A 25600-nucleotide genomic window follows, 5' to 3' on the forward strand; every position below is an offset into this window, starting at 1 on the left:
TTCTTTATTAAGAACGCATTTCGAGGGCGCAAATCTTTTAGTTTTACCTCATAATATTTTATTTCCATATTATTGTAACTCGTTCAAAACGTTGTCGAAGATGGTGCTATTTTTAATTACTCAAACCTTTGACTATAGTTTAGAGTTTAGATTTAGGCAGTTTGTTGCGTCAAAAAAGAAAATTCGAGGTACACTCGTATGAAATAGAGAGTAATTTGCCAGCCCGTCGTAACAATCTCATATTTGTTATTTTTGCATATGATTTTCTCTGTGAGTTGTTCGTGTCTGCGGTTAGCGCTTCTTTTATTTATCTTAAAATGTACCATCCTCCAGACAACGTACCACTTGCCAAATACATATATATTCATTTTCTATATTTCTTTGAGAGGCTGGCTCGGTTAGATAAGCCTTGCTTTTTCTATATATTGACGTGTTAAACTTTTACATGTACCCTTGATATTTCAAATTACTAATACCATTGATATTACATTTTCTACGAAATCGCGCTCTTAGGCAGTTTTATCGTTGAGAGAAATTTATCACATAAATGGCAGAAGCAGAAATTAATCGGTATGTTATTCAACAATATTTCCTTTTCTTGTGTTCGGATTATAAATGTTTTAGTTTATCCGATACTTGGAATAATTCGATTGTACTGTCTATACCAATGATTTTCATTCTTTTTATCATTGTGGAGCCCCCCCCCCTACAGGTTATCCATTAAGTCTCTTTACAATTTCAATTTTATTATGAAGTCAGTTCTCAATATATCTTAATCATGTTTGTTGTTTTTTAATCAGTAATTGTTTAAGTATTATTACTTCATTTAATACACCAAAACAATATATCGCATTTATGAATTTCCTTTGCAATTTAAAAAGAAAATAGGACTTTATGGGCAGGGTCACTATATTTTTGTGACCTCAAATCGGGACGCCTCCGAAGACCATAGCTGTAAATTTTTTCAACTCTAAATTTACCGATTTTACATTAGAGTCCTACATTTAAAACCATCCCGGCTGTTTTCATTGGTCATATTGTCATCGAGAGTTCATGCTCTGTCTGTCCAAATATTGATTTCAGTTGGAAAAATAGAAAAAAGTTTACGTTAAGCACCTTTTTGGCGCACGGGGCTTACACGTAACAGATTGTAGCAATTAACAGCTAACAAAGTTAGCGAAAATTACTGAAACAAAAAAAACCACGAGTCAACCTTTTCAGTAAGCAATCTAGCGGTACGCTACACTCAACAGTATCGAGACATGCTAACTGAAAATGTCCGTGTATTATGCTGACTGGCTGAACGCCAAAGCGGGGCTTTTGACTGACCGGTCGGGACGCAGGGTCAAGACGTTGAAAAGTGGGACTGTCCCGCCTAAAACGAGACGTATGGTAAACGTATTATGGGCCACCGATACTATTGCGCTTGTCACGGAACCCCCATCAACAATTATAATAAAAAAAAACATGAATTTATGGAAATCAATATTTCGGTTTTGGGCACAGAAACTTATTACAAAAGGTGAAATGCAAAAAATCCAATGATATATCCACACTAGGCAAGCGAATACTGTTTTAATTTTCAATAGCTGTTAATAGCAGGAAATATTATATAACACAAATAGATATTGAGGAATTGGCACACAATTCACACAGTCCACTCAAATACTCTCTCACCGAGCTCGAATAAGCGTTTCATGGAACCATGGAGTTACAATAAACCGCGGCTAAAAAGCACAAATATATACAGACATTTGGCACCATACTGCTCAGTGTTATACGTGGACCTCTGATGAGACTAGATTAGGGGTGGGCATGGTTTTTGGACCAGGGGCCAACAATTTTGTCCCCTTAGACTGGCGGACCATCTAAGTGTGAGGTAAAGAGTTACATTTTATGAACAATATTACCAGTGTTACAAAAGCAAAAGTGGAAAACAATAAGCATCGTGCCGAAACTAAATTTAATCGCAATCTCAACAAATTCCTTGAGCCTTTTTTACCTAAAACACCAAAATTCGGTTTTAGTTTGATTGTGGCAGCATTAGAAGGGCCGGATTAAATTACCCATCGGGCCGGGTTTGACCCATCGGGCCGTAGTTTGCCCGCGTTAGGGCTAGATTAAGAGAAATTTTATAAGTGAGCCAAATGGAACAGCAGAAACATGCAGGATACGAGAATATATCACTTATAAGCAAAGTTCGAACGAAATTGAGAAACATGTTTAACAATGTTTATCATTTTTATCAATTTTTATCATGATAATCCCTAAGAGAATGCTTTTTCACAGGCATAGGCGCAATGTGAATAGCACTCAGTGTCGTTTACTCCGTCATCCGTTGTTCGCCAAAGATATTCACCACAATCCTCGTTTCCGTCGTTATTTGGTTCACCGTTTCTCCATGGAATACTTCTTATATTCGTCAGGATTTCCCCATCTGACCAAACCCAAATCCCCTCTCGTTCAATGTCATTAAGCCCGATCCATATGCGGATGTTCCGGATACAAATTTTTGGAATAATTTCTCTGGAAATATAAAAAAATAAAAACCTTTTCAGACATGTCTTCGAAATAAACGATGATTGAAAATCACTTTTGCATAGATCAAAATGATGAGCAATAACAGATCGTATTAACAATATAAACGGCCCCAATTACCGATATCTGAATGGCCCATTTGGTATTTGGCAACATTATATTACAATAGAGTCAACTAGCCGATGATTTAACAATAACATTGAGGGAACCTAAAATAACAAAGTGACTTATGTCAAAAATTTCAATCTGCCCATGCATAAAAACTTTTAAAAACTTAGGAATTCTTTTCCATAACCTATATTTGTTTCCATCTGAGTGGCTAAATTGTTTTCACATCTTTTACAATATACATACTCCGAGTATTTGACTTAACACTGAGAAAACTTAACTTAGAAAATAGCAACAAACTTCATTAAGTATACGTTACCTTCTGACAGCAGGATCTCTAAAGCCAGTGGAAATTAACCGAGCACCCAGTTGTTGGCAGCGGTTTCTCGCAGTCTGGTATTCGACTTTCTCGGAAAACCCTTTATAAAAAAGATTATTGCTGGCTTTGAACCATCCAGATAACTCGAAAATCTTTTCATTTTGAGATTCGATCACTTTGATCTAATGCAGAGAAAGTTTTATTATTAGACATCTAAAAAAATTGGGTTGGTTTTTTTTCTCTATCTCCACACTAGACTTCTTGAAAATGTCTTGAATACTGAATCCGACCGCGTGAAATGAGATTGTGCTTTTAAGCTATGGACTCCTAAAAAGGAAGCTTAACCTAATGCAAGTTTTGTTGAAGTGAAGTCTTAGTTCATGAGGGTAAAGTGAAAAAGATAAATCCAGGTCGAATCGTAGCCAGGTAGATACTAGGAATCGCTTTGTTTAAAGCCATTGATTAGGCAATTCTAAAAGTTCGCCTCTCCCAAACTTCTAAATTCTAAAAATATAAAGCGAATATTTCGGCGTTTCTTAGAATCAAAGAAAAACTTACAAGATTATCTTTGTCGGACTGAACATTGTTTTTCATACTTTCCAGATCATTTTCAGATTTTGTTTTTAACAACAAATATTCAGCACGAAAATCTAAATAAATGAAGGTTTTGTAAATTGTGTTAGAATATATGTAAATGTGACCCGTAAGGTTTGACACTTATACTTTATCACTTTAATATTATGAGTTTAATAGCAAACTACGGCCCGCGGGCCCAATCCGGCCCGTTGGGTAATTCAATCTGGCTAGCCCAGTGGTTCTTAAACTTTTTGAGCCGCGCCCCCCCTTTGAAAAATTTTACAAACTTCGCGCCCCTTTGTTTAAAGCCAAATAGTAGATGGTCATCATACATTCTCGGTTTGCTGCTCAGTTTGCAATACCTGGTGAAGTCAAACTAATTATTAAGTAAAATTAAACAAGCAATAAACCTATGCTTTAATGTATTTTCTGCTTGAACGTTTACATAAGACACGTGAAATTTCAATCAATTGTTTACTTCATCACTATTGAGCAATGCAAAAATTATTTACTGTGTGTTAAAAATAAGCAACAATTACAGACTTCTTGGCAACCACGAAAAAGCCGGTCTTTTTAACGAACGCGGAGACCGTTTCAGGAGCCGTTACATGTAAATTTACGTGACCTCTCGCACCCCCCTGTGAGCATCTCCCGCCCCCTAGGCGATTATATTTGGCGATCTGAGTTGCATGACCGTCAACTCGCAATGTCAAAATCGTCAAATCAAATCAGTCATTATGTGTACGTTCAGTATATTTCTGTCTTGATATTCAATTACTCATTGTATTTCTATTAGAAATTTTCATATTTATACCTTTCTTCAATTCGTCAAATCTTTTGTCGGAATCCATTTTATAGATTTCAAAATCGTTTGCGATTTTCATACCTTGGTACATCGCCATTGCAGTCACTATAGTCAGAACAACGACAGCAATTTTCAAACCCCAATATTTTTCACCACGTACATCTGTGTGAATAGCAAACAGTATGTGACAAATTGTTTAGTTCTTGCTGTCTAATAAATTGATTATCGTTATTTTTAAATTGTCAATACGAACAAGCGAGCCATGCTCAAATAGATGTACACGAAGGGCAAAACAATATATTTTATCATTGATTCCCCGAAAATCATATGCGGTACGGTAATTTACCAGTTCACCTATTTTACATCAAGTTGTGTAAAGGGGCTGAAACCTAAGGGAAAAATTCTCTTGGTTAACACAGACAGTCCCCGAACTCGTAATAGAACTAAAATATAGAAAATCGGAAGAACATTATGGCCTAACCCTAACCTGGTACACATACGACGGAAGTACCCAAAATCTGTGGCCACCCCACCTAGTCCTACAAAATACGGTAACAATTTTTAATATTTTAATGAAAGAATCTCCTACCTCTGTATTTTTTATCCAAAGTTTTCGTAATATTTTCGAAGTTTTCAAACTCTTCTGGTAAGTTATTAAGAGTGGAACCTGCAAAATAATAAATCAATATAATGCAAGTTGCTCTACGTTAAAACTACAAATTTACAGTCATTTTATATGGATTAACTGGAATAATATGTAAGATTGTGATCATATTTAAACATTTATGTCCTTTGAATAGGTGGGAACCCCACACGATGCAAAAACGTTTTTCTTGAGAGTGCCAGGGCCTCTCTCTCGGCAGATCGGAATGGGGTTGGTAACGTGATAAACAAATACATTCAACATAGGCATATACGGCCAACTCATATGCATATAAAGCCAACTCATATGCATATACAGCCAACTCATATGCATAAACAGCAAATTCATATGCATATACAGCAAATTGAATGTAATATTCAGCCAGTCAATTGACGTACATACACAGCATATATAGCCAAATCAATATACATACCGTCACGCTAATAACCGAATTGCCTAACTCATTTTTAGCAGTTTTGAAAAAACGTTAAAAACTTACTAATGATATTGTTATGCCATTTAGAGTCAAATTGCTTATCTGCTTCAATAACATTATTACTTCCTATGTTCAAAATAAATATTTCATCAATATAACGCTCTCTGCTCACCCACCGAGAATACGACTTTGCACATAGTATATTAAATATAAAGAATAAAATAACAATGTACCCTTGAATAAAAACCAACCAATGTGAATTGAACCCAGATAGGGAATATCACAAATGCACACTTTTCTATGCTGTAGTGTAAATTCAAATTTATAAGTGCTAAGTTAGAATCTGAGATGCAAAAACTCGCAGAAATACTACGCCGATGTTAATTTTGCATTTGCGACGTCACAATAGTCCTCCGTTAACCAACGACTATTCATTATGACGGAACAATTGCAAAAATGTGCATATCATACAAAATCGCCATCTTTATGGGTTTCGGAATTCCTGAGATAAAATCTGATTAAACAGGCAGGGGTGCAGCATTACATAAATAACTATTTTATAAAAAAAAAAAAACTCAAAACCGCCAAAAATGATTTTAGGCAATTCGGTTATTAGCCTGACGATATATAGCATCATAAATATGCATATACAACCAACTCATATAAATATAAATCCAACCAATTTTATATGTACAGTCAACTCAAATAGATATAGATATGGATATGGCATTGGCTATATGGGCGGTATATGCATATAGCTTTGACGGTATATGCATATCACATTGGCTGTATATGCATATGGCATTATCGCTATATGCATATTCGTTGGCTGTGAAGGCATATTTTTGGCTGTATTTGTATATCACGTTTCCAATCCTATTGCCATATCATGACTCAATTAATATTCGTAGCAATAGCAAACAATTTTTATGAATCATTGAGAATTATTTCGACAAAATTGAAACAGAATACTTTTCACTCAGCTTCGCCTGTTTTAAAATAGTAAAAATTCAAAATCAATTGTTCGATTAGTTTCGGAAGAAAAGCAATTTCTTTCAACAAGAATAATTAAGCATAACAATACATATGTACAATAAAATAAAATCAACGAAGAACCGCTAACATATAGTAGTCCTTACCTTTGTATATTGATAACTTTTTATCGACATTTCTCTTATATGCTGGCACCGTGGATTCCATGCACTTCGGTATTAATCACGTTTCTCTGCGAATAATTTAACTAAAATCTGATTGAGGAAACAAAAGTTCCCGCGACAAAATATGAAAACGTTGAGACAAAGCAACACAGTATGCAGTTGAAAGGGCTAACGCTTAATCTAAGACATAATATTTGCCGATCAGCCACCGTGAATGGGCGGCCCCATTGTTTTGCTTGAACGGTTGAACGCCTCAAAATGGAGTCTGTCTGGCTGTTTTGGCTCGCTGTAGAATCGGGTCATAAGTTGTGTTATCAAATTCGAAATCTCGATTCACCGTTTCCCCAACCAGAATAAAATTTATGCATGAGGAATTTCGTTATTTGGGGGAAGAAATATTACTTTGTGTGTAGTTAGTTGGTGTAGTGTTCACCGACATTCTTTAATTCGTTAATATGCTTGTAGTACATTTCATGACATATTTCGTCACAAAGTATTCAAACTCGAGAACTGCGCCAAACACCAGAGTGCTATATACGCTTACATTAACCCTAACCTGGTACATAACCTAAGTTCAGGTTGTGCGCCATCTTGGTGCGCATACTTCAGGAGGTCCAGATGAACTTATTGAATGAGGTTGGTGGTCACTGTTTTAAATAAGCAGGAAAGAGAGAAACGACACCATGTTCTCAATTAAAATATCGTCACGCTAATAACCGAATTGCGTAAGTCATTTTTAGCAGTTTTGAGAAAAACGTAAAAAACTTCCTAATGAAATTGCTATGCCATTGAGAGTCAATAATTTGCCATGGTTGAATTTTTTGATCGTAGCCGGATTTAAGTTAATTTGTATGACGCAGTCATGTGACGTCATAATGACGCACTGTGACTTAGGCAGAAATGTGTCTACGACTAGGGGACATACGCAATTTTGCAACTTGACTATATGTACCAGTCCTGAAAACCAAACAATCCAAAAACGAATGTAATTCTTAGTATATACGAAGTCTAATCCCCAAAATAGCTAATCTGTTTCAATTACATTATTTTTTATGTTTAAAATATATATTTCATCAATACAACACGCTCTGCACATCCACCGAAATAAGACTAAAGTTAAATATGAAGAATAAAACAGCGATGTACCCTTATATTAAAGCCAACCAAGGTGAATTGGACTCAGACAGTGAATATCACAAGTGCACGCCTTCCTATACTGTAGTATAAATTGAAATTTATAAGCGCTAAGCTAGAATCTGAGATGCAAAAACTCGAAAATCCTTCGCCGAGGTTATTTTGCCTTTGTGACGTCACAATAGTCATGCGTTAATAGTGATAATTCATTATGACGAAACAATTGAACAAATTTGCATATTATACAAAATCTCTATTTTTATGGGTTTCGGAATTCTTAAAATAAAATCTGAGTTAACAGACAGGTGCGCAGCATTACATAAATACCTGTTTTATAAAAAACTCAAAACCGCCAAAAATGACTTACGCAATTCGGTTATTAGCGTGACGATATGTTGTTTCGAAGTTAAAACCCGGAGTCAAAATTTGGGTCAATCCAGAATTGTTTGTCAAAGCCGAATTTGTTTTTTCCAATGGTTTGGACTTGTTGAAACCAAAAGTCCTGTTTTGAAATCACGCACCTTACCGTGATCTTCTGAATATAGATCGATAAGCCTATTTTGACGGATTATAACTTTCCCGGTTTGGCATTGCCCGCACAATTTTTTACCATGGATATGGAAGATTTTAAATTGCGAGGCCAACATAGTTAACGGTTCAACATGTGACCACCGACTCCCGACTAATAGTGAAAACTCTATTCTACCAAATGATTACAGTTGATGGTTGCTAAATTTATCATTTACACACAGAATTAACGCGGGACATATGGAAGTGAAGCAGTTTACGAGTTTGTAATAAGATTTTTTTTCTTAACTCTGACAAGGCGCGTGGAATCAAAAAGCGAACGATAAAATGAGACAAACTCCGCACTTTTTTTCATATAGATCATATGGATTATACATTTTCTCTCCCATTCTCTCATATTATATCTGGCATATCCGATCGCAGGGCGTGTCACTGCCATATGTTCAGATGTTACAAGATCAAGGATTTTTTGTTTTTGTTCCAAGGTCTAACTTTCTATCTACTTCTTATATAGACGCTATTAGTATACATAAGAGTGACTAGATAGAGTTCAGTTTTACTGCTTAGCAATTTATTTTAGGCGCTAGAAAATTATGGAAATAGCTAATCTTAGATGAGAACAGTCTGTGATTGGAAAAAATTTAAAACTAATATCAGTGTATATTCTTATTCACAAAGGGGCAGCTCTAATTTAATAGGAAGCCTTGGCAATTTTCATTTAGCTGAGTATACTTTTACATTCATTCACATCATCGTGGAGAAATCCATACATATCTATTTTATATTGAATAAAAAAAAGGTTGCACAATGACAAAATATTTTCTTATTACAGTATTATTAATCCAGCTGTTATACATTACATTGAAAAGCTTTGACAACTGCTACGTGCCGTGGACTTCCAGAAGATTTAAAAGATAAAAAAAAGTATGAGTGCAAGTGAACTGAAAGACCAACCAATCAATAATGTGACGACGTCGCTAAACGATATCCAGGTGACATTTTCACCGGGAGTTACATTTGCGAGTGCTTGTACCAATGTGGCCACAGCGAACACTTTGACCATCGGTTCTGCTTCCACTCTTAAACCGAGATTCGGCACTTTGCCAATTTCATCATTGCATGGCGCTGTTTGTTCCAACACTACATATTCTAACTGGCATTACCGAAGTTTGCCGTATTCCTCGTGCTATCCAAATTATGGCATGTATCACCCTGCATCTCAGAATTTGTGTTGCAATTTACAACATAGAACAGCTGATCGGGCTTTTGCAACAGAAAGTGCAACTTCATCTGAAAACCTACTGCTGGAGGAACGTAAGAATAATGTAAATTTCGCTTATGAAACTGTAATTAGGTCTGTCAAGATTTTCAAGAAGGGCGACGATGTTTATAATTATATATATCAAATTGATGAGATTCTTAAGAAAACAAGAGCTCAGCGTGATCCATCTAAGGCAATTTGTTTGTGGCGACTTCTAGATGACGATATTTGCATTGAATTAAGAAAAGCCATTCCAGTTGAGTTGCAAATGAGTTCAGATGCAATTTTTTACTACTTGGTTCAATTTTGCAACGATGAACTCGAAAGACCTCTCGATGGTATGTTCAGAAGTCGCATGCAAAAGGAAGGGGAGAGTTATCATATTTATGCCAAGGCTCTTTCCATCATAGCATATTATGGTTACGGACGAACAATAGCAACACAACTATTGTTGTGTGAGCAGTTCGTTCGTGGATTGAGAAATCAAAGAGCAAAAACTTTTCTGGAATGTTATGGTCCGTATGATGAGCCTTTCCAAATTTTTGTGAATTTTCTAATAGAACATGCTGCTTCCAAACGTCAACTACAGGTAGATTGGGTGTCTACTGACATAGAGGCAAAGCAGAAAAAGAAACCAACGAAATCGTCCGAAAAACAGCATTACGGCGCAAAACCGAAACGGCAAAATTATCAAGGAAAACAAAATGGACGCCGAGATAAAAATCGCAACTATCGTGGACGATGGAATTACAACCAAACCCGTTCTGGCTACAGGAATCCTGAAAGCTGTGAATATTGTGGAAAAATGAATCATACAGTTGATAGATGTTTTGCTTTGAACAATCTTTTCCGTCGGTTCGGTGATTTCAAAGTGTTTGATGCAAAATCTTCAAAGTCGGAAGTTGATAATGTTTTGATATAAAATCGTTCGTCAGCCACTAATATCTAACGATATTTAAAAAGATACTATTTTTGAAGGACCAAAATCTTTTTGCTTTGACATTGCCTACATATTACATTGCACCCTAGATGAGATGGGAGCATGGTAGTTATATGTAACGATATAAAAAATGCACTATTTTTCAAAAGACCTGAATTTTCCGGTTTGGTAATGCCTAATAATTTTATTGCATCCTGGATGTGATTGTTTTCTTTTAGTAATTTAACTGCGACCATAGAGAAGCATGGGCCACTTATTGATCGCAAGATTCCATCAAACTTTTCTTTTTTTAATTGAAAAAAAGGTACTAAAAGAAACCACACTGAGTTTCAAAATTCAAAATTCAATTAGCGATTCATTGAGTTACGTGAACAAATGAGATTTCTCTTGATATCAATATCAATTGCTGGCAATAATCACATTCTTTTTTTATAATTGGCAAGCAACACTCCCTAATACTTCGTTTTATCGCTCTTTATCAAAATATTTCACAAAAGTCTAGGGAGTAAAATATTTGAATATGTTAAATGCGGTGATATCTGGCCAAGCGTCCATAATTGAATACGGAATGATTTATTTACGAACGAACTTGTGTATTTATTCTATTTTTACGGGTATAATTTTACCGTTTATCAGGATACCAAATTTAAACTCGGTTTTGTCTGCTAATAATCAGGCGATGCATATAATGGGGATAGAGCAGAATATGAATATGCTCACAAATGCTATTTTCGTGAACTAGTGATATACTCTCGAACAAAATATTCTCCGCTTATGAATGCTTTAAGTCGTGGGTGAGCAACCTGCGGCCCATAAAGAGAAATTGTGCGGTGCCAATTTTGAATGATTTGCCGCCCGAGACACGATTTTAGTTTAATCTGGTACGTGTGAGTTATTCCAATCCGTTTGGGTTACAAACCGTACATCTGGGTCCAATTTATCATCTCATAACGTTAAAATGATTTTTGTGCCTAAAACTACTAGAAAGTCTAAGTCAAATAAAGATGCAGGGGATCGCGGTTTCACCCAGTCATTAGTATCTGCCCCTCCTGCATTAAATGTTGGACACACCTGCTTTAAGATGATGATAAGAGAAGATATGGGGGGGGGGGGCTGATTATGACAAACTATTGTTGCCGGGTGTCGTTAGTTATCATGATCTTCAGCTTTGGTCTGAATATTAGTAAGCCATCCAATAAACTGGCATTTCGTTTTATATAATTTTGCTGCTTTAAAATGTATTAATTAAAACAGAATATGAATACTGTACTCTCACGAATACTCTTACCCGCGTGTCATAATACCAGTTTTTAACGCTGCTGACTTTGTTGATAATGAAACCATGCCACTTGCATTTTGTGGAATAATACTGATTCGTGGAATCTTATAGATGAATACTCCCTTTAGATTTACTCTCAAGCATTAAGCGAATTAGTAATTCCCACGGTCGTGAATTTTGTGCGCGCAATGACATATTCGTTGAAGCGTTATCTTTATTACTTATCGATCTTTAGATTGGTAAGTATGTTGATAGGTATTTGTCTGTTTGTCTGTTAGATGCACGCGATATCTCACGAACGCGTGGTTGATTCTGCTCCAAATTTTGCATGTGCATTCATCATATCTCGGACCAGCCTATTGATTTTGGATAAATTATGTCGTATAATTAGCGAGTTATTAATTAACACGCGGTGTTACTATAGAGTCATGAATCGAAACCGCAATACCGATATTCTCGTTAACTGTTTTATTCAGTAACTCGAGTCCTGAAACCTAGCGTATTCGGTGCATTGGTATACCATCGCCATCTTTTCGCATTCAAATAAAATAAGTTGGCAGATCAAATCGTACTGAATCTCGAAATAACACTTTTTTTGACAAAGAAATAAAATTAGGCCGTGAAACGAACATGAACATGTGGGCTTCCTGCTTCATCAAAGATCAATATCCGAAACTGTCAAAAAATAATAATAACATATACCGTTTAGGTTTTGCAAAGTTACAAAAAACATTTCTTTTCGTACTATTTATGCTATGTAAGTGTTTTCAAATGTTCAATGTTTAAATGCTCCACCTACATGATTTTTGTAGCACGATGTCATCACATTTCGTATGTATGTATGTTCCATACTTTTCACAAGTAGAGTGAATTTTTTTATTAATAAACCAATATATGTATTAGTTTTGTGTGTAACGACCATGGTTTAAGCAAAAATGCAATGGTACAAGAAATAAATGTTTTTCTAATCATACTCATACATCATTTTAAACGCCCGTTATCAAATTGTTCTACTTCTAGAATTTTACCACGCTACATTGCACCATCTTTCTTTGCATGTTCAATGATCTTTTATAACGCTTGCTCTTGTAACGACTTATGGTTGAATCTAATACCGTTTTTCTCATCAATTTAATGTGGTAATAAAAAACTTTGTGTTTCCCAGCGTGAGATGTTTATGATTTTTGTTGTACTATAGTATATAAACACAACTATTGCGGAAACAAATTGAAATTATTTCCAATTGAACTTTTTTATTTCTGAGAGTGAAAATCTGATTTTAAAGGCCCGCCTTTTCATTGCGATAAAATCGTATAAATGTGACGTCCTTTCATTGTGCCATCAATTGTATAAATTTTGTCATTTCTTATTACTCGCTCTTATTGCTTTCAATACACATTTGCATTCGGAAAGAATGTCATCATATTGCATTTATATGCTAAGGGTACGGGATTACCAGAGTGGTTTTATAGGGCGCGTATTCGCGTTATTTTTTCCACACAAGACGCTGTAAAAACTGGCATTGGTATCTAACAATATTTAAACTATTAGCTTTAGAAGACGCGAACACCGTGCAAGCAAACTTTAGTATTTAGCGATGTTATCGCCAATTCTGCGATTGGAAATGAGAAATTGGAGGACATGGTGTAAGGCTTTAGTTGGGTACCAAGTTTGAAGAGAAGGCAGGTTGACAAATGTGACGGAATAAAATGTTTCTATACGTCATAAAAAAGTGTTCCCACGAAAAAAAAATAAAACGCCTGAAGAAAATTTTGGATGAAAACAATGTAAATCTAATAGCCTTATAGCGATCTTCTATTAAAGAATTGGGGATTTAAAATAGATACGTCTATAGTAATTGCAAAGAAATGCGATATTTTTGCAAAAACATCAAATTAACGAAGGCTACTATATGAATCAACCTCGTGTCCAATAATAAAAAATCATATTAGCCGATAAGACTTTTTAGATACGGCGCTTTCCCCTCGTTAATGCATTAGGTAAAAGCATCAACGGATAATTATAGCCCAAATTCCCTCTTTGAGACAAACGATCTAATAAACTTAGCTCGGCGTTGGCAATACGCTTGTTGTCGCACTCTCATTATCTTGCATTATTTATCTTGCATATCTCTCATTATTTTCAGACTCATTACCGCCATATGGTGGTTAATGTAACTGCTGGTCGGTTACGGCTTCTTCCCCCATCAAGTCCATGCTTCCGAAAACAAATAATTAACCAATTCCATACCCGACCATGGATTGGTAACCAGATAAGAGGCCGCAGTACGTCATATAATAAAACCATGTTATATAGACTTGCTGGTCTTGGATCGTGGTATTATTAGATAATGATTCTATTTTTTCCTTTCACTTCTCACCTAAATTCTGACAAAAAATAATAAAAATTTCTTCAGCCTTTGTCCTCCGACAAGCTTAAAAAGAATGCTTTTAATAACATCTCGCAGAGTGTAAATTTCGTCACGTGCAATGTTAATCCCTGCAATTGTCGTAAAATAATTTTTAAGGAAATCGAAGCCACCGTAATCTTCCTTACTATAACACACCTGCAAATTGACTTTTGCCCTCAGGCGAAATTGCTTAATTTACAATTTAAACAGCTAGGAGAACTTTCGGCTTCAATTTTATGAGTTTTATTACTTAGTAATTCAACTTGTAACCTTTTGGCCTATGTATAAAATAGAATGCACTGCCAACAGGATCCGAAAATTTATTAAAAATTCAAGTTCAAATTGTATCGGGATTGGGTTTTAGTCAAAACATATCGCCAATGTAACTCAATACACTCGCGAGGATACTTGAATAAAAAAAGATAAGAAAGTATGTTTTACACTGGACAATGTTATTGATTGTTTGTTGAATGAATTTTTTATTCAAGATAATTATGGAGGCATTACAAAAATACTATAATAAGGTAACCCTAATTACAAATACATTAACACAAATCATTGGAAGTATGTAAATGTGGAGCCTAAAATTCAACGCAGGCTCGAAGTCAGAGAAACTATCTCAGACACTCCTATATCGTGGAAAGCTTTGAATCGTGTTCCCAACGTTTCATGATAAATAAAGCGCAACCAGTGATAGCAAAACGATATAATTTGCCGATTTTCATATCATGCCCTGATAAAGAAGTTCTGTGAATTGCCGGCAAATTACATCGTTTCTCTATACACCGGTTGTGCTTTATTTATCTTGAACATGGATATACCTAATGGCAATCATGCGTCATTCCATTTGTCAACTCTAACCAACTCGTAAATTGACTTTGAACTTTATTACCTTTTGTGTGTCTGTTTCCAAGAAATTATCAGAATTCATTTGTAGTTTTATAAGTGGATTCCGTGAACACTTTTAGCGCTTGTCACACTCTATAAAATTGATGGTTATTTGGATATAAAAAAGCCCATTTTAGCTGGAATTTCTTCACCTATTTGTGTATATATATATTTCGGGCGTCATGCAATTTTCGTATAGTTTAGCTCTTGTGCTTTTGAGATAGAAAGTTACACATAGTAAGTTTCTGTTGTTTTTAAAGCTGTATTCACGAGATCTTTTGCAATATTTTTTTTCGAAACGCATGTTTGAATACCATTTGAATTTGAGCTTCATATTAGATAGTAGATGGGTCTAAAATCTAAATAGTGAATACATTGGGTTTCTATGTATTTTTGAAGACCGTTTTGCAATGTATATATTTCTTGCAAATAGTCTTTTGAAAACGCAATTTTGAATCTCATTTGAGGTGAGGAGATACAAAATTTTTATCTGACCATTACAGGTAAAGAAGAGTACAGCCATTATCAAAGTCTGGAGAAATAATAGAAAACGATCTCTGTGTCTTATGGCCAAGGTCAGGATAATATCTTGGGGGAGAATTAAATTTTGGACTCTATCATGCTAATGTTCCAGTACTGAAGACAACTTTATTGATTTTAATCTAGTACGGTATACTTGTACATACTACCACACATGAGCGTAGCCAGGGAGCAAGGGGGTTGGGTTGAGGGTTCTGAAATCATCGTTTCAAGTTACGGAAATTTACTATATATGATACAGATGGTGACCGTACATTTGAACCCACGTACATTTGAACCCATGCGTATATCCACGGGTTCAATCTATGTGCGGGTGCTAAAACCCATGGGTTAGGGTTAGTATGGGTTTAACTATCCGTGAAACAAAAAAAATTCCATAGGTGCAATAGCATACAGGTGCAATTGTCATGGGTTCAAATGTACGTGGGTTCAACTGTAATGGGACCGATACAGAAAAATGCGTTTTTTTTACATTTCAAAAGAGAAGGGGGTGGGGGGCTCCGACCCTCAAACCCCCTGGGTACACCCCCGATATTATATATCAATTTACTGATGTTATCGATATTCTTCGTTTATTGAATTAAAAGCTATATCGCTCGTGTGTTGTTCTCGAAAAGCGTTCCTAATGCTGTTGATCTAGAATTCTTAATTGTACTTACTCAATTGCGATTTTACGCTTCGTAATTACGCCTGGCGAAATTTGCGAGTTAGAATTTCGTCGTCTGAAAGAATTGCTATAATTTTTTTTTATAAATAATCGTGATTGGAGCTCATTAATTATCTCTATTTACTTTAATTATAATGAGAAGTAATAAATTATTTTTGCTCGATTGATCTCTCTTCCAAAATTTTTCTACTATTCTGATCTGAAGTCCTCAATTTTTGCTCAAGTGCAAATGTACTATGTAACGTACGCATAATAAAATGTAATATTTCCAATTGCACCGTTCGTAAAAAGCACTATGAAATTCTATTATAATTAACCGTGATTTTCGTTTTGGAATTAGCAATATAATAAAAGTTGTAATCGAATTATATGCATTCACTATGATTATATTCTTAGAAGTTCAACTCGTGGTTTGAAAACATTGAAACAAATATAATATTATGTTACTATAAACAATCATAGGGTGCTTTGGAAACTACACGCTATAAATGAAACGCGGTTAATTCGCTATTATTCAACAGTAATTGTATAATCGTATTAATCCGTTCAGACAAGGAAAGTTTAGAAAAGGCGAAGTTCGTGCGCGATCAACTAATGCCTCTGCTTGTAACATTATCATTGGTGAATTCGCATTACTTATATCTTGACGTTTACCAAAAAATTGTAGTGAATTTTCTGATTTGTTTTAATTTTATTACGGGCTTTTATAAATCGTTCATATAGATGTGCTAATCCATTAACAGATATATCTAATGCATGTGAACATTTACTAAGACCCGATATGCGTTGGTTTTAGAGTGCCATAGGTGTGGTATATGATGGGCAGTCAGTTTTGTCAGTCCTGTTTAGTTTGTGAATACTTTGGCTGTAATTTAAAAGTGTCCTAAAATCAATTAATGAGATGATATGGCGATGAAGAATGACAAACAAAACAGCGAGAATATAGTCTGATTCTGTGCATATAGTACTTTGTCTCGATCACGGGTTAGATTGACATTTTTTGGAAATTGCTCAAAGCAAAGTCCACGTAACTCACTCACTCAAAGACGAAAGAGACTGATATTTGAGTGAAGTTGTCCAGTAAAACGCTCAGAGCCCATGAAACTGCAATGAAATATAGTATAGAATTGCACGTTATCATGTGAATACAAGAAAAAATAAGTTTTATTTATTTATCCATGACGAAACAGATCCTAGGCTAACTTAGAGAATATTATTTCAAACCATATATACAAAGAATTAGTGTGTACTGACATTGGATTAGGTGTGATTCATAGAAGACCTCGGCATAGTATAATTGAGAGAATTGCATACTCAAGTATCGTTTAATTAATAATTATAGAGTCCGCCGGGTTTGATAAATATATTGGCGGACAAGCAATACGCAGTCGATCGAGCAAGTTTAATAAAAACTTGTTTCGATTAAAATCAAACCCCATTTTCAATGAAATATCGGGTCTCATTAGAATCAGGAGAGATTTAGAAAACAAAAAGAAAGTTACGTCTTCAAGTACTGAAAATTTGAGATTGGTTTCGGGTAAAGGCGATATTTCCACCACAACAGAAATCGCCCAACAATGCGAATAGTCTAGCATTCATCAGTTTATAGCATTTCAATATTCTTATATTTTTTTTTTCAGAACATTTAGCTAATATTCAATTAATTTACACCTAACTCGCTAAATTCATGATGACTTTTGCAATAATGATTACCGTGTTTGTGATTTTGTTCGGTGAGTTTATATTTCATTTTACCTCTATATTGAAAGGCCAAAAAAACTAACTCGCACTGTGTATTCTGGAACATTTACAATTGATAACTAACTAATTAGGGTATGCACGCCGCCGTCATTAGACGATATGAAAGCATGGAATTCCGGAGGAAATCAAAACTATGAATCCCACTGGGGGACGTTTTTGAGCCCCAACCGTAGTAAAAAAATGTCAAACACTCAAACTTTACAACCCTATTCTGTACTACCACTAGATACGGATTAGTTACCAACTGAGCTTAAATATGGCAATAAGATACATATTGCTATATAACACTGGCTCATCTAAGGAATCTAATGTATATATGCCGTGTGTGTAAGCGAAATCACTAAAAAATATTAAAGAGGTATTCACTACATGGATTCGGCTTGATTTTTTTATGAATCTACAAATTCGAGGTTTTCAAGACAAGAGAGATGATATGGGAATTTCGAAAAAAATTTATTTGTAAATGTTTGTAAGAAATTGATGCATTTTAAACTGGTATTTAAGAAAAGTAAACGTTTACGCTTGGATTTCGCAAGACTAACCCTCACAAATTCACTCACTTAGTGTAGTTTATATAGACGATAGGCATATACCTTACTTGATTTATTGCAATGAAAACCGTTAATTGAAAGTAAAATATATTGCTCTTATATAGTGAACGTAGATCATTATAATTTCATCAAAACCGAGTAATTTTCTTTGTTTTCAGCGTTCAATATCACAAGCGGCAGAAGGTTGGACACTTGGGACAAGATGCCTGAGAAGACCGTGCAATGTTTTCTTGATTGTGAGAGACCTGATAGTTGTTATCAACTAGAAGAATTGTTCAATTATGCGTATGAACGAACTGAGAATTGCACAGAATGCTTGCATGAAAATAAATGCTGTAAGTCTGATTAAATTTCTATTTCAAGGTGAAAAAAAAACAGCATCCAGGCCTGTCTTTATCTATCTACAAGTATGCATTTGATAATCGTATCTCAGAACCCAGATAATTTGAAACATATTCTAGAGAAAATAATGAATAACGTTCTTCCATTTTTGAAGAGATTATTAAGAAGTGTATACGGGTTTTGCCTTTATTTAGGGGTGGGGTGGAGAGGAGACTGTCACCCCAGGCAACGCAGAAACTGAGACCAAATGAACATGTTTAGATAACATGATATACGAAGTATTACTGATTATCATAATGTACAATTTTGTTTGCGCCTTCTTGCGCTAGCTTCCTCGTTACATACATGCGCGAACCGGCACGTAAACAAAAAGAAAGAATTGACTCAAATGCCATTGTATTGATCGCTGTCGATAACCATTGTTGGTGAAGATCGAGTCATTGATCCGACTCGAGTTGGACTTGAATTATCATTTATCAAAAACTCATGAACATGTCTTGACATTAACTAATCACCAGTAAAACTTAGCCCAGTGAATGACTCGACTCCAGAGTTAACTTTTGACTCGCCACTCTGAGGTCAAGGACTTCTACCCCCCAGTAGTTTCATAATTAAATTACCCGATCCTTTCGACTAGACATATAACCTTGGGTGTCGCTGCTCGATAATCATATTTGGTTCCCCGCAGCTTTCTTTCGACAGTAAAATTGTATGATTACCACTTTTATGAATAGTGTATGTGATGTTTTTTACTGGTTGTATAAAATAAACTTGATTTACTCAATCTTCAATATCGTGAATACCAAATACTTTACTTATCAAAATACCATTCATAGTAATAGTCTAATAACTATTTCAGCTGATGTTCATTCGCCATTCTTTCATGATTGCGTTCTTCATTCTCATTCAAAATGTTTGGATACTTGTGACCTCACAATAGAAGCAGCTCTACGGTTACAAACATGCCATAACTGCCGAAGAAACTGCATGGAACCAGGCAAGTGCACAAAGTTTTATTCCTTCTATTTTGGGTTTTGACCGCTACAAGGATTTACTGCATATATCAAAAAGCGTCAGGCACGACGATTTGAATTGCACTATGTGGCAGAAACGCGCGTGCTGAATTCCTTACGTCAGTGGTCCCCAAGCCCAAGCTCTTGTGATCTGTGGCCTCTTATAATAACATTACCACTTGAGGCGCTCCCGATCATTTTAAAAAGTATCTAGTTTTGCTTCTTGGCGGTTTGAGCAGTTACTTTATGCGCCGAGTTAAATAAAAATCCAACAAGCGAGAGCAAAAGAATATACACTTCACGATCAGAGAATTAAACTACTCGCGATCAATTTGTTTAATTAATGTTACCCGCCTACCTGTACCCTATTGCAATCTGTAACCTATGAACTCAATCCGTCTTTCCACAGACCTAGAGATATTGTTGGAAGTGACATCGAATTGTCTGGAAGGATGCAAAAGCAAATATTCATGCGCTCCTGAACCTGATGCAATCTGCAACCACAAGATTCTTGAGAGATGCCGTAAGTTTATTGTCATAAACTTTTTATACGACCCATTTTATATGTCTTTTACTTTGAAAAACGCCGCCGTCATAGTTAGGAGCTATATTAAAGTTTGAGAGGAACAAAGGACCTCCTGAAGTATGCGCACCAAGATGGCGCACAACCTGAACTTAGGTTGTGTACCAGGTTAGGGTTCAGGTTATGCGACATCTTGGTGCGCATACTTCCGGAGTACCGGAACACAATCATTCCGGTTCGGCATTGCCTAACCATTTTATTATACCTTGTTCGAGGTAATTGATGTAACTTTAATTCAGTGGTCCCAGCGTCTTTAATATATTCCTCCATTTACATGCTTAAAAAAACTCTTCATTTCCCCCTCCCTGTATGTGTGAACACTCTGTTTTAGTTTGTTTTCCAATCATTAATGTATCGTCAGCTTCTGATACACACGCTTCGCACTCTGGTTTTTACGCAGTTTGAATAGTTTAATGTATGTACAGTGTGTTACAGTAATACTAATATAAGTAACAAATAGCAAATTCAAAGAAAATTTCCTTCCCTATAAAAAATTAAATTTCTCTCTTGGGCGGAATTTCTCCCAAATCGGGAACCCGACCTAAATCATAATGCAAACATCTTACTAAACATATTTGTCTATTTATTCCAAATCTAAGAACTTTCAATAGCCGATCATGTTGTTCTGTGGCACATTCCGGGTTAATACATTTTTTTAATTACTTGCACAGACGGTCGAGGACCAGCTTGTTATATACATGCTCGTTGTAAGATTCCAGAGTGCCCTCCAGTGGATGATTGGAGAAGTATGATGAAATGTAAAAGATGTTACAGAGAATGTGGAACAGGTAATATTCTTTTCGGAACTAAAACTGACATAGTTTCCTAGGGGCAATGTTGGAACATATAGACGAGTCAATGTACATCTTGCTTTCTTTTTACATTTTTAGCCCTATTCATTTAGGCAATCTTAGTTGTTTGTCCGTTCCGGAGTCGAAAATGAGGCATAAACATTTATATATGTATTAAAGTATGTTGATTCAGTTAACTGTTGGTATAGCGAGTTGTCCTCGCAGCTGGCGGAACCGGCATTGCACCATTTGTATCCTATGCACTCCCCACTCTAATTCTAGGAGTAACTTATCAAACTTTATCAGCATACTAACAATGCAGTGGCGTAGCATCCACCCCCGCAACCCCCGCGGTCGCGGGAGGGCCCACAGCACAAAGGGGCCCAAGCGGTTAGAATTTAAAAATTTAAGCCGCAAAACCGAATGCTGCATTGCAAAACCAGTAATGCACATCTTATAACGTTGATGTTAGTTCTGCTCAACAAATCGTTTTGTTACGTAACAATGCCAAGGAGTCGTCGATTTTCGGCGTCTTGTGGTTCGATCGCACCGGCAAAATTACGAAGGGTGTCAGAATGATGTCGAAAGCAAAACCTCTCAGTGGCGCACAGAAACGCAGAAAAAGGGCATAAGAGGAAGCACGTATGAAAAAAATTGATGTAACCAAGATAAGCGGCAAATTTTAGGTTACCATTGCCTTTTAATAGCGAGATGTTATGCTTTTTGACGAATTAAAAAAAGCGTTGTTTTAGCTTATGTCCGAGAGTTTTTAGGGTCATTTCCACAAAATATTTTTGCGGGGGGGCCCACGAGAGTCTTGCTACGCCACTGTAACAATGTATAGAAGTAGTAAGTGCTGCAAGATTCGTTGAATAAAGTTACCTTCATCGTGGTTTTGCACTTCGTTAACAAGTAATAAAATGTGAAGACAAGTTCATTTCCTATAACAAAAATTCCATTTTCGATTATTATTTCTATCTCTACTCATACTGGGCTCTGGAAAATCTGTTACGTCTGCGGTTCCCAAACTTTTCATTCGTGTGGCTTCAAATTATCATGGAAAATCTCACGGCGCGCTTACAAAAAATGCAGCTTTGGAATAAAAATCAATTTTGTGATCGTTAAAGTGTATGTTAAACATTTTAAAGTTTGTAAACATGTAGTCTATTGGGAACCAGTGCGTTACGCATAGAACGACGAAATAGTTAAGGCCAAATCTGACAACTTGATTTTCAATCCGACATAGACAGGTAAATGGTCCAGATTCGAAAGGTCGCACTGGTTGTTCTAGGCTTCTAAGTGACTGCTGGTACAGAATCTTGTTCCGTGCGATGGTGCAAAAATAATTCATTGAAATATCTCTCATTCACACACAGGCATTACTGGAGGACCAGGAACGTATTTTGTTAGCGAAGGATTGAAATTTATCAATGAAACAACGGCGATGTATATCGATGAAGAATATTGAAGAAAATAATGAAAACCAGTATACAAGGGCAAACCCGATTTTTTATCATTGCTTTAAAAATATGCTTGAAATAGTCAAACCCAATCGATGCCATGCAATATTGTAACTTTAAAGACTTTTCGAAATTGACCTGAATAATTTCAAACTACTATAAGAATCTGAATACTAATGCAGGGACGTGCAACCTGTAATACAGGAGGGCCACAATTCATTAACTGAAAGAAACCGCCGGGCGCATCTTTCCTATACTCAGGTGTAAACTTTGCAGAGATTGTGATTACTTGCATTTACCAGAATAAACTAAATTAGAATTTAGTTCCGCTGGTTGCACCCAATTCCAAAATGGCATGCCGCGGCAGCCACACAAATTCCCTTGTGGGTCGCATTTGGCGCACGGACCGAAGGCTGCACACTAATGGACTAATGCAATCATACTCGCTGGTTTTTCAGTTAGAAGTAGAAGAAGAGCTAGAAAAATTTCGAAAGATTTGAAAATGTTATTAAAATTATTTTCTGTGGCTGTTATTGCACCTAAAACGACACCCTCTCGTTTTTATTTAATATTTTGAATTATCTAATTTTTTCATACTTTTTTATTAAACTTTATTGAATTTACTACATTTATATTTTTCGATTCCAATCGCAAACATTTCTTTTCAGAGCATTTTTGCGACTGATTCCATTTTCTCGTTGTTTTTACTTTTTAAAATCTAAATAAACGTTACAAACACTGACTTGAGTCCAATCCTTTTTCTTGTAACTGAAACTACATTTGTTGAAAGTTCATATCTTGGTCATCAGTTCAGAACGCATCTCGGAGTCTTGTGTGATACAGTGGCTTCCGAGTGAAGTATATTGGCAAACACACACATGGAGTCAGTCAGACCTTAAGAGGTCCCTCGCGACTCCTGTCACACATCTTGAAAGAGAGAGATACAGCAGAAAGGCTTTCACCAATCAGAATGTGAGACAGCCCCTCGATAACTTCCTCATTCGCATTTAATAACCCAAAGCATTTTGAAATAGCAAATTTTTTGGTGCGACGTGTCAGCATATTCGAGCCCATCTGCATTTAAGATATTTTGACTCCAATTCCCGACTAACAACTCCTAACCAAGATTTTCAGACTCCAACCACAACGGCCGGTTTTTACTATATACCAGACATTGACAAAATACGGCCCACGGGCTAAATCCGGCCCACTGGGTAATTCAATCTGGCCCGTCTGATGCTACCACAACCAACCCGAAATCAAATTTTGATGTTTCAGCTAAAATAGCTCAAAGAATTTGTTGAGATTGCGGTTAAATTTAGTTTTGGCACGAGGCTTATTGTTTTCCACCTTTGCTTTGTAACACTGTAAATACTTTTATAGTCCGCCAGTCTAAGTGGACAAAACTTGTCCCCTGGTTCAAAAACCTTGCCCACCCCTGCTATATACCCAAACATTGGTGTCATTTTGGTGAAATTGATATCCGTATGAACAAAGAAGCCATATGAAAGGCAGCGAGCTTACATTCAAGCAAAACAAAGAGACTCTTTCACGATAGCTGAATCATGAATATTATTGTCTACCACGTCGATTCACCCTCACGCTGTGTCGATTCGTCACTTGTCATCTTTGTGACGTTATGAGTTTCTGTTTCTTTTACCAGAGATCAGTTATAGAATAAATAAATTGCGAAAAAACACTTGAAAAAAATCGCAATAAATATACAGAAGCGATACTCAATATGAAATCCAAATTGAGAGGAAATGAAAGAAATACCAACAGAAATTCATTTAAGTGCTAACATGTCAGCCGGTTAAGTGTTTCCTTGGCGATATATTATTGAATAATGATTGCAAAAATTTTATATATATGATCTTTATGCCTGAATTTTATTGTTGGAAAAAATTGCTATTCTCCAAAAATTATCGACCAATCGATTTCAAATTTTCACTATGTAAAGACAGTGCTGCAGTTGATGCCGCTTGCATGGTATCACTTTTACATTATATATTGGCTGAATATCGCATTGGCTGTTCATGCATATGATATCGGCTGTATATGCATATGCCATTGGCTGTATATTCATATTTGGTTGGCTCTATATGTATATGGCATTGGTTGTATATGCATATGCTATTAGCAGTATATGCATATGGAACATTTACTGCATGTGCATATGTCATTGGTTGTATATGCATATTTGGTTGGCTCAATATGTATATGGCATTGAATTATATGCTTAAGGCATTTACCACTGTTGCGTACATTTATCGTCACTTTATATCTCCACCAAAGTCATAAGATTTTACCCGGAATGTTTAGCCGAGATATCAGAGAGACGTTTTGAGTAAGAAAATCATGAAAATTAGCTCACGAGCCTACTACAAAAGCAATTCGATCAAGTGCAGCCCTTCGGCAAAACGAGTGTGTTGCGATAATTAAGAATATGCTTATATCGGCGGGAATCTACTGATATGAACAATGAGACACCCCAACCTAGCCTATATTAATTGAAAGAGTCCTCTGATGCAAAGACGCCACAACTAATTTGTTATGACGCCATAATATAGATTTCGAGGTCATGTATTGACATTTTTCAAGTCATTGTTACGGTTAATACTGTTCGGTTAATTTATGCTCAGCATACTTTGTTTTTTAAGGTTGAAGTAAGTCTTTTAAGGTTAAAGTGAGTTTTTCAAGGTTAAACATTTAAACTCATTTATTCGACCGCATTTCAATTTTCGCAACGCGGTTTCATCGCAGCAGGGTCGTTCACGTAATGGCTTATCGGTTGCGCCTTACTGCGCCAACCACTGAACTACGAGTACAACTTGAGAAGGTGTGCATGAGCCTCTATCGATATTTGTGGC

At 35.9% G+C, this 25600-nt stretch overlaps 3 protein-coding genes across 3 annotated transcripts; 2 read left to right on the forward strand and 1 right to left on the reverse strand.

Moving 5' to 3' along the window:
* Nucleotides 1-903: 903 nt before the first annotated feature.
* On the reverse strand, nucleotides 904-6744 carry LOC120343170 (uncharacterized). The gene is made up of 6 exons (XM_039412297.2): nucleotides 6565-6744; nucleotides 4936-5013; nucleotides 4356-4508; nucleotides 3524-3615; nucleotides 2966-3147; nucleotides 904-2526 (listed from the first exon to the last, which is right to left on the reverse strand). The coding sequence occupies exons 1-6, from the start codon at nucleotides 6623-6625 to the stop codon at nucleotides 2268-2270; spliced, it is 825 nt and encodes a 274-aa protein (XP_039268231.2). The 5' UTR covers nucleotides 6626-6744; the 3' UTR covers nucleotides 904-2267.
* Nucleotides 6745-17864: 11120 nt separating this feature from the next.
* On the forward strand, nucleotides 17865-19927 carry LOC120342489 (uncharacterized). The gene is made up of 3 exons (XM_078110993.1): nucleotides 17865-17962; nucleotides 18700-18876; nucleotides 19743-19927. Exons 1-3 carry the CDS (start codon nucleotides 17917-17919, stop codon nucleotides 19919-19921), a joined length of 402 nt encoding a protein of 133 aa, XP_077967119.1. The 5' UTR covers nucleotides 17865-17916; the 3' UTR covers nucleotides 19922-19927.
* A 338-nt stretch (nucleotides 19928-20265) lies between these two features.
* LOC144420996 (uncharacterized) lies at nucleotides 20266-23472 on the forward strand. Its single transcript, XM_078110994.1, has 3 exons — nucleotides 20266-20419; nucleotides 21151-21267; nucleotides 22647-23472. The coding sequence occupies exons 1-3, from the start codon at nucleotides 20281-20283 to the stop codon at nucleotides 22736-22738; spliced, it is 348 nt and encodes a 115-aa protein (XP_077967120.1). The 5' UTR covers nucleotides 20266-20280; the 3' UTR covers nucleotides 22739-23472.
* The last annotated feature ends 2128 nt before the right edge of the window (nucleotides 23473-25600 follow it).

This window comes from Styela clava, chromosome 3 (assembly GCF_964204865.1).
Source record: "Styela clava chromosome 3, kaStyClav1.hap1.2, whole genome shotgun sequence".
NCBI lineage: Eukaryota > Metazoa > Chordata > Ascidiacea > Stolidobranchia > Styelidae > Styela > Styela clava.

What these genes read in the sequence shown, in the direction of transcription:
- LOC120343170 (XM_039412297.2), bottom strand. Translation starts at nt 6,625, where the DNA reads ATGGAATCCACGGTGCCAGCATATAAGAGAAATGTCGATAAAAAGTTA. An exon ending in ATTTGACGAATTGAAGAAAG is followed by an intron (nt 3,616 to 4,355) that starts GTATAAATATGA and finishes TCATTTATTTAG; the next exon opens with ATTTTCGTGCTGAATATTTG. An exon ending in AGAGATCCTGCTGTCAGAAG is followed by an intron (nt 2,527 to 2,965) that starts GTAACGTATACT and finishes TTATATTTCCAG; the next exon opens with AGAAATTATTCCAAAAATTT.
- LOC120342489 (XM_078110993.1), top strand. Translation starts at nt 17,917, where the DNA reads ATGATGACTTTTGCAATAATGATTACCGTGTTTGTGATTTTGTTCG. An exon ending in CGTGTTTGTGATTTTGTTCG is followed by an intron (nt 17,963 to 18,699) that starts GTGAGTTTATAT and finishes CTTTGTTTTCAG; the next exon opens with CGTTCAATATCACAAGCGGC. An exon ending in CTTGCATGAAAATAAATGCT is followed by an intron (nt 18,877 to 19,742) that starts GTAAGTCTGATT and finishes TAACTATTTCAG; the next exon opens with CTGATGTTCATTCGCCATTC.
- LOC144420996 (XM_078110994.1), top strand. Translation starts at nt 20,281, where the DNA reads ATGAACTCAATCCGTCTTTCCACAGACCTAGAGATATTGTTGGAAGTG. An exon ending in CAAGATTCTTGAGAGATGCC is followed by an intron (nt 20,420 to 21,150) that starts GTAAGTTTATTG and finishes TTACTTGCACAG; the next exon opens with ACGGTCGAGGACCAGCTTGT. An exon ending in TTACAGAGAATGTGGAACAG is followed by an intron (nt 21,268 to 22,646) that starts GTAATATTCTTT and finishes ATTCACACACAG; the next exon opens with GCATTACTGGAGGACCAGGA.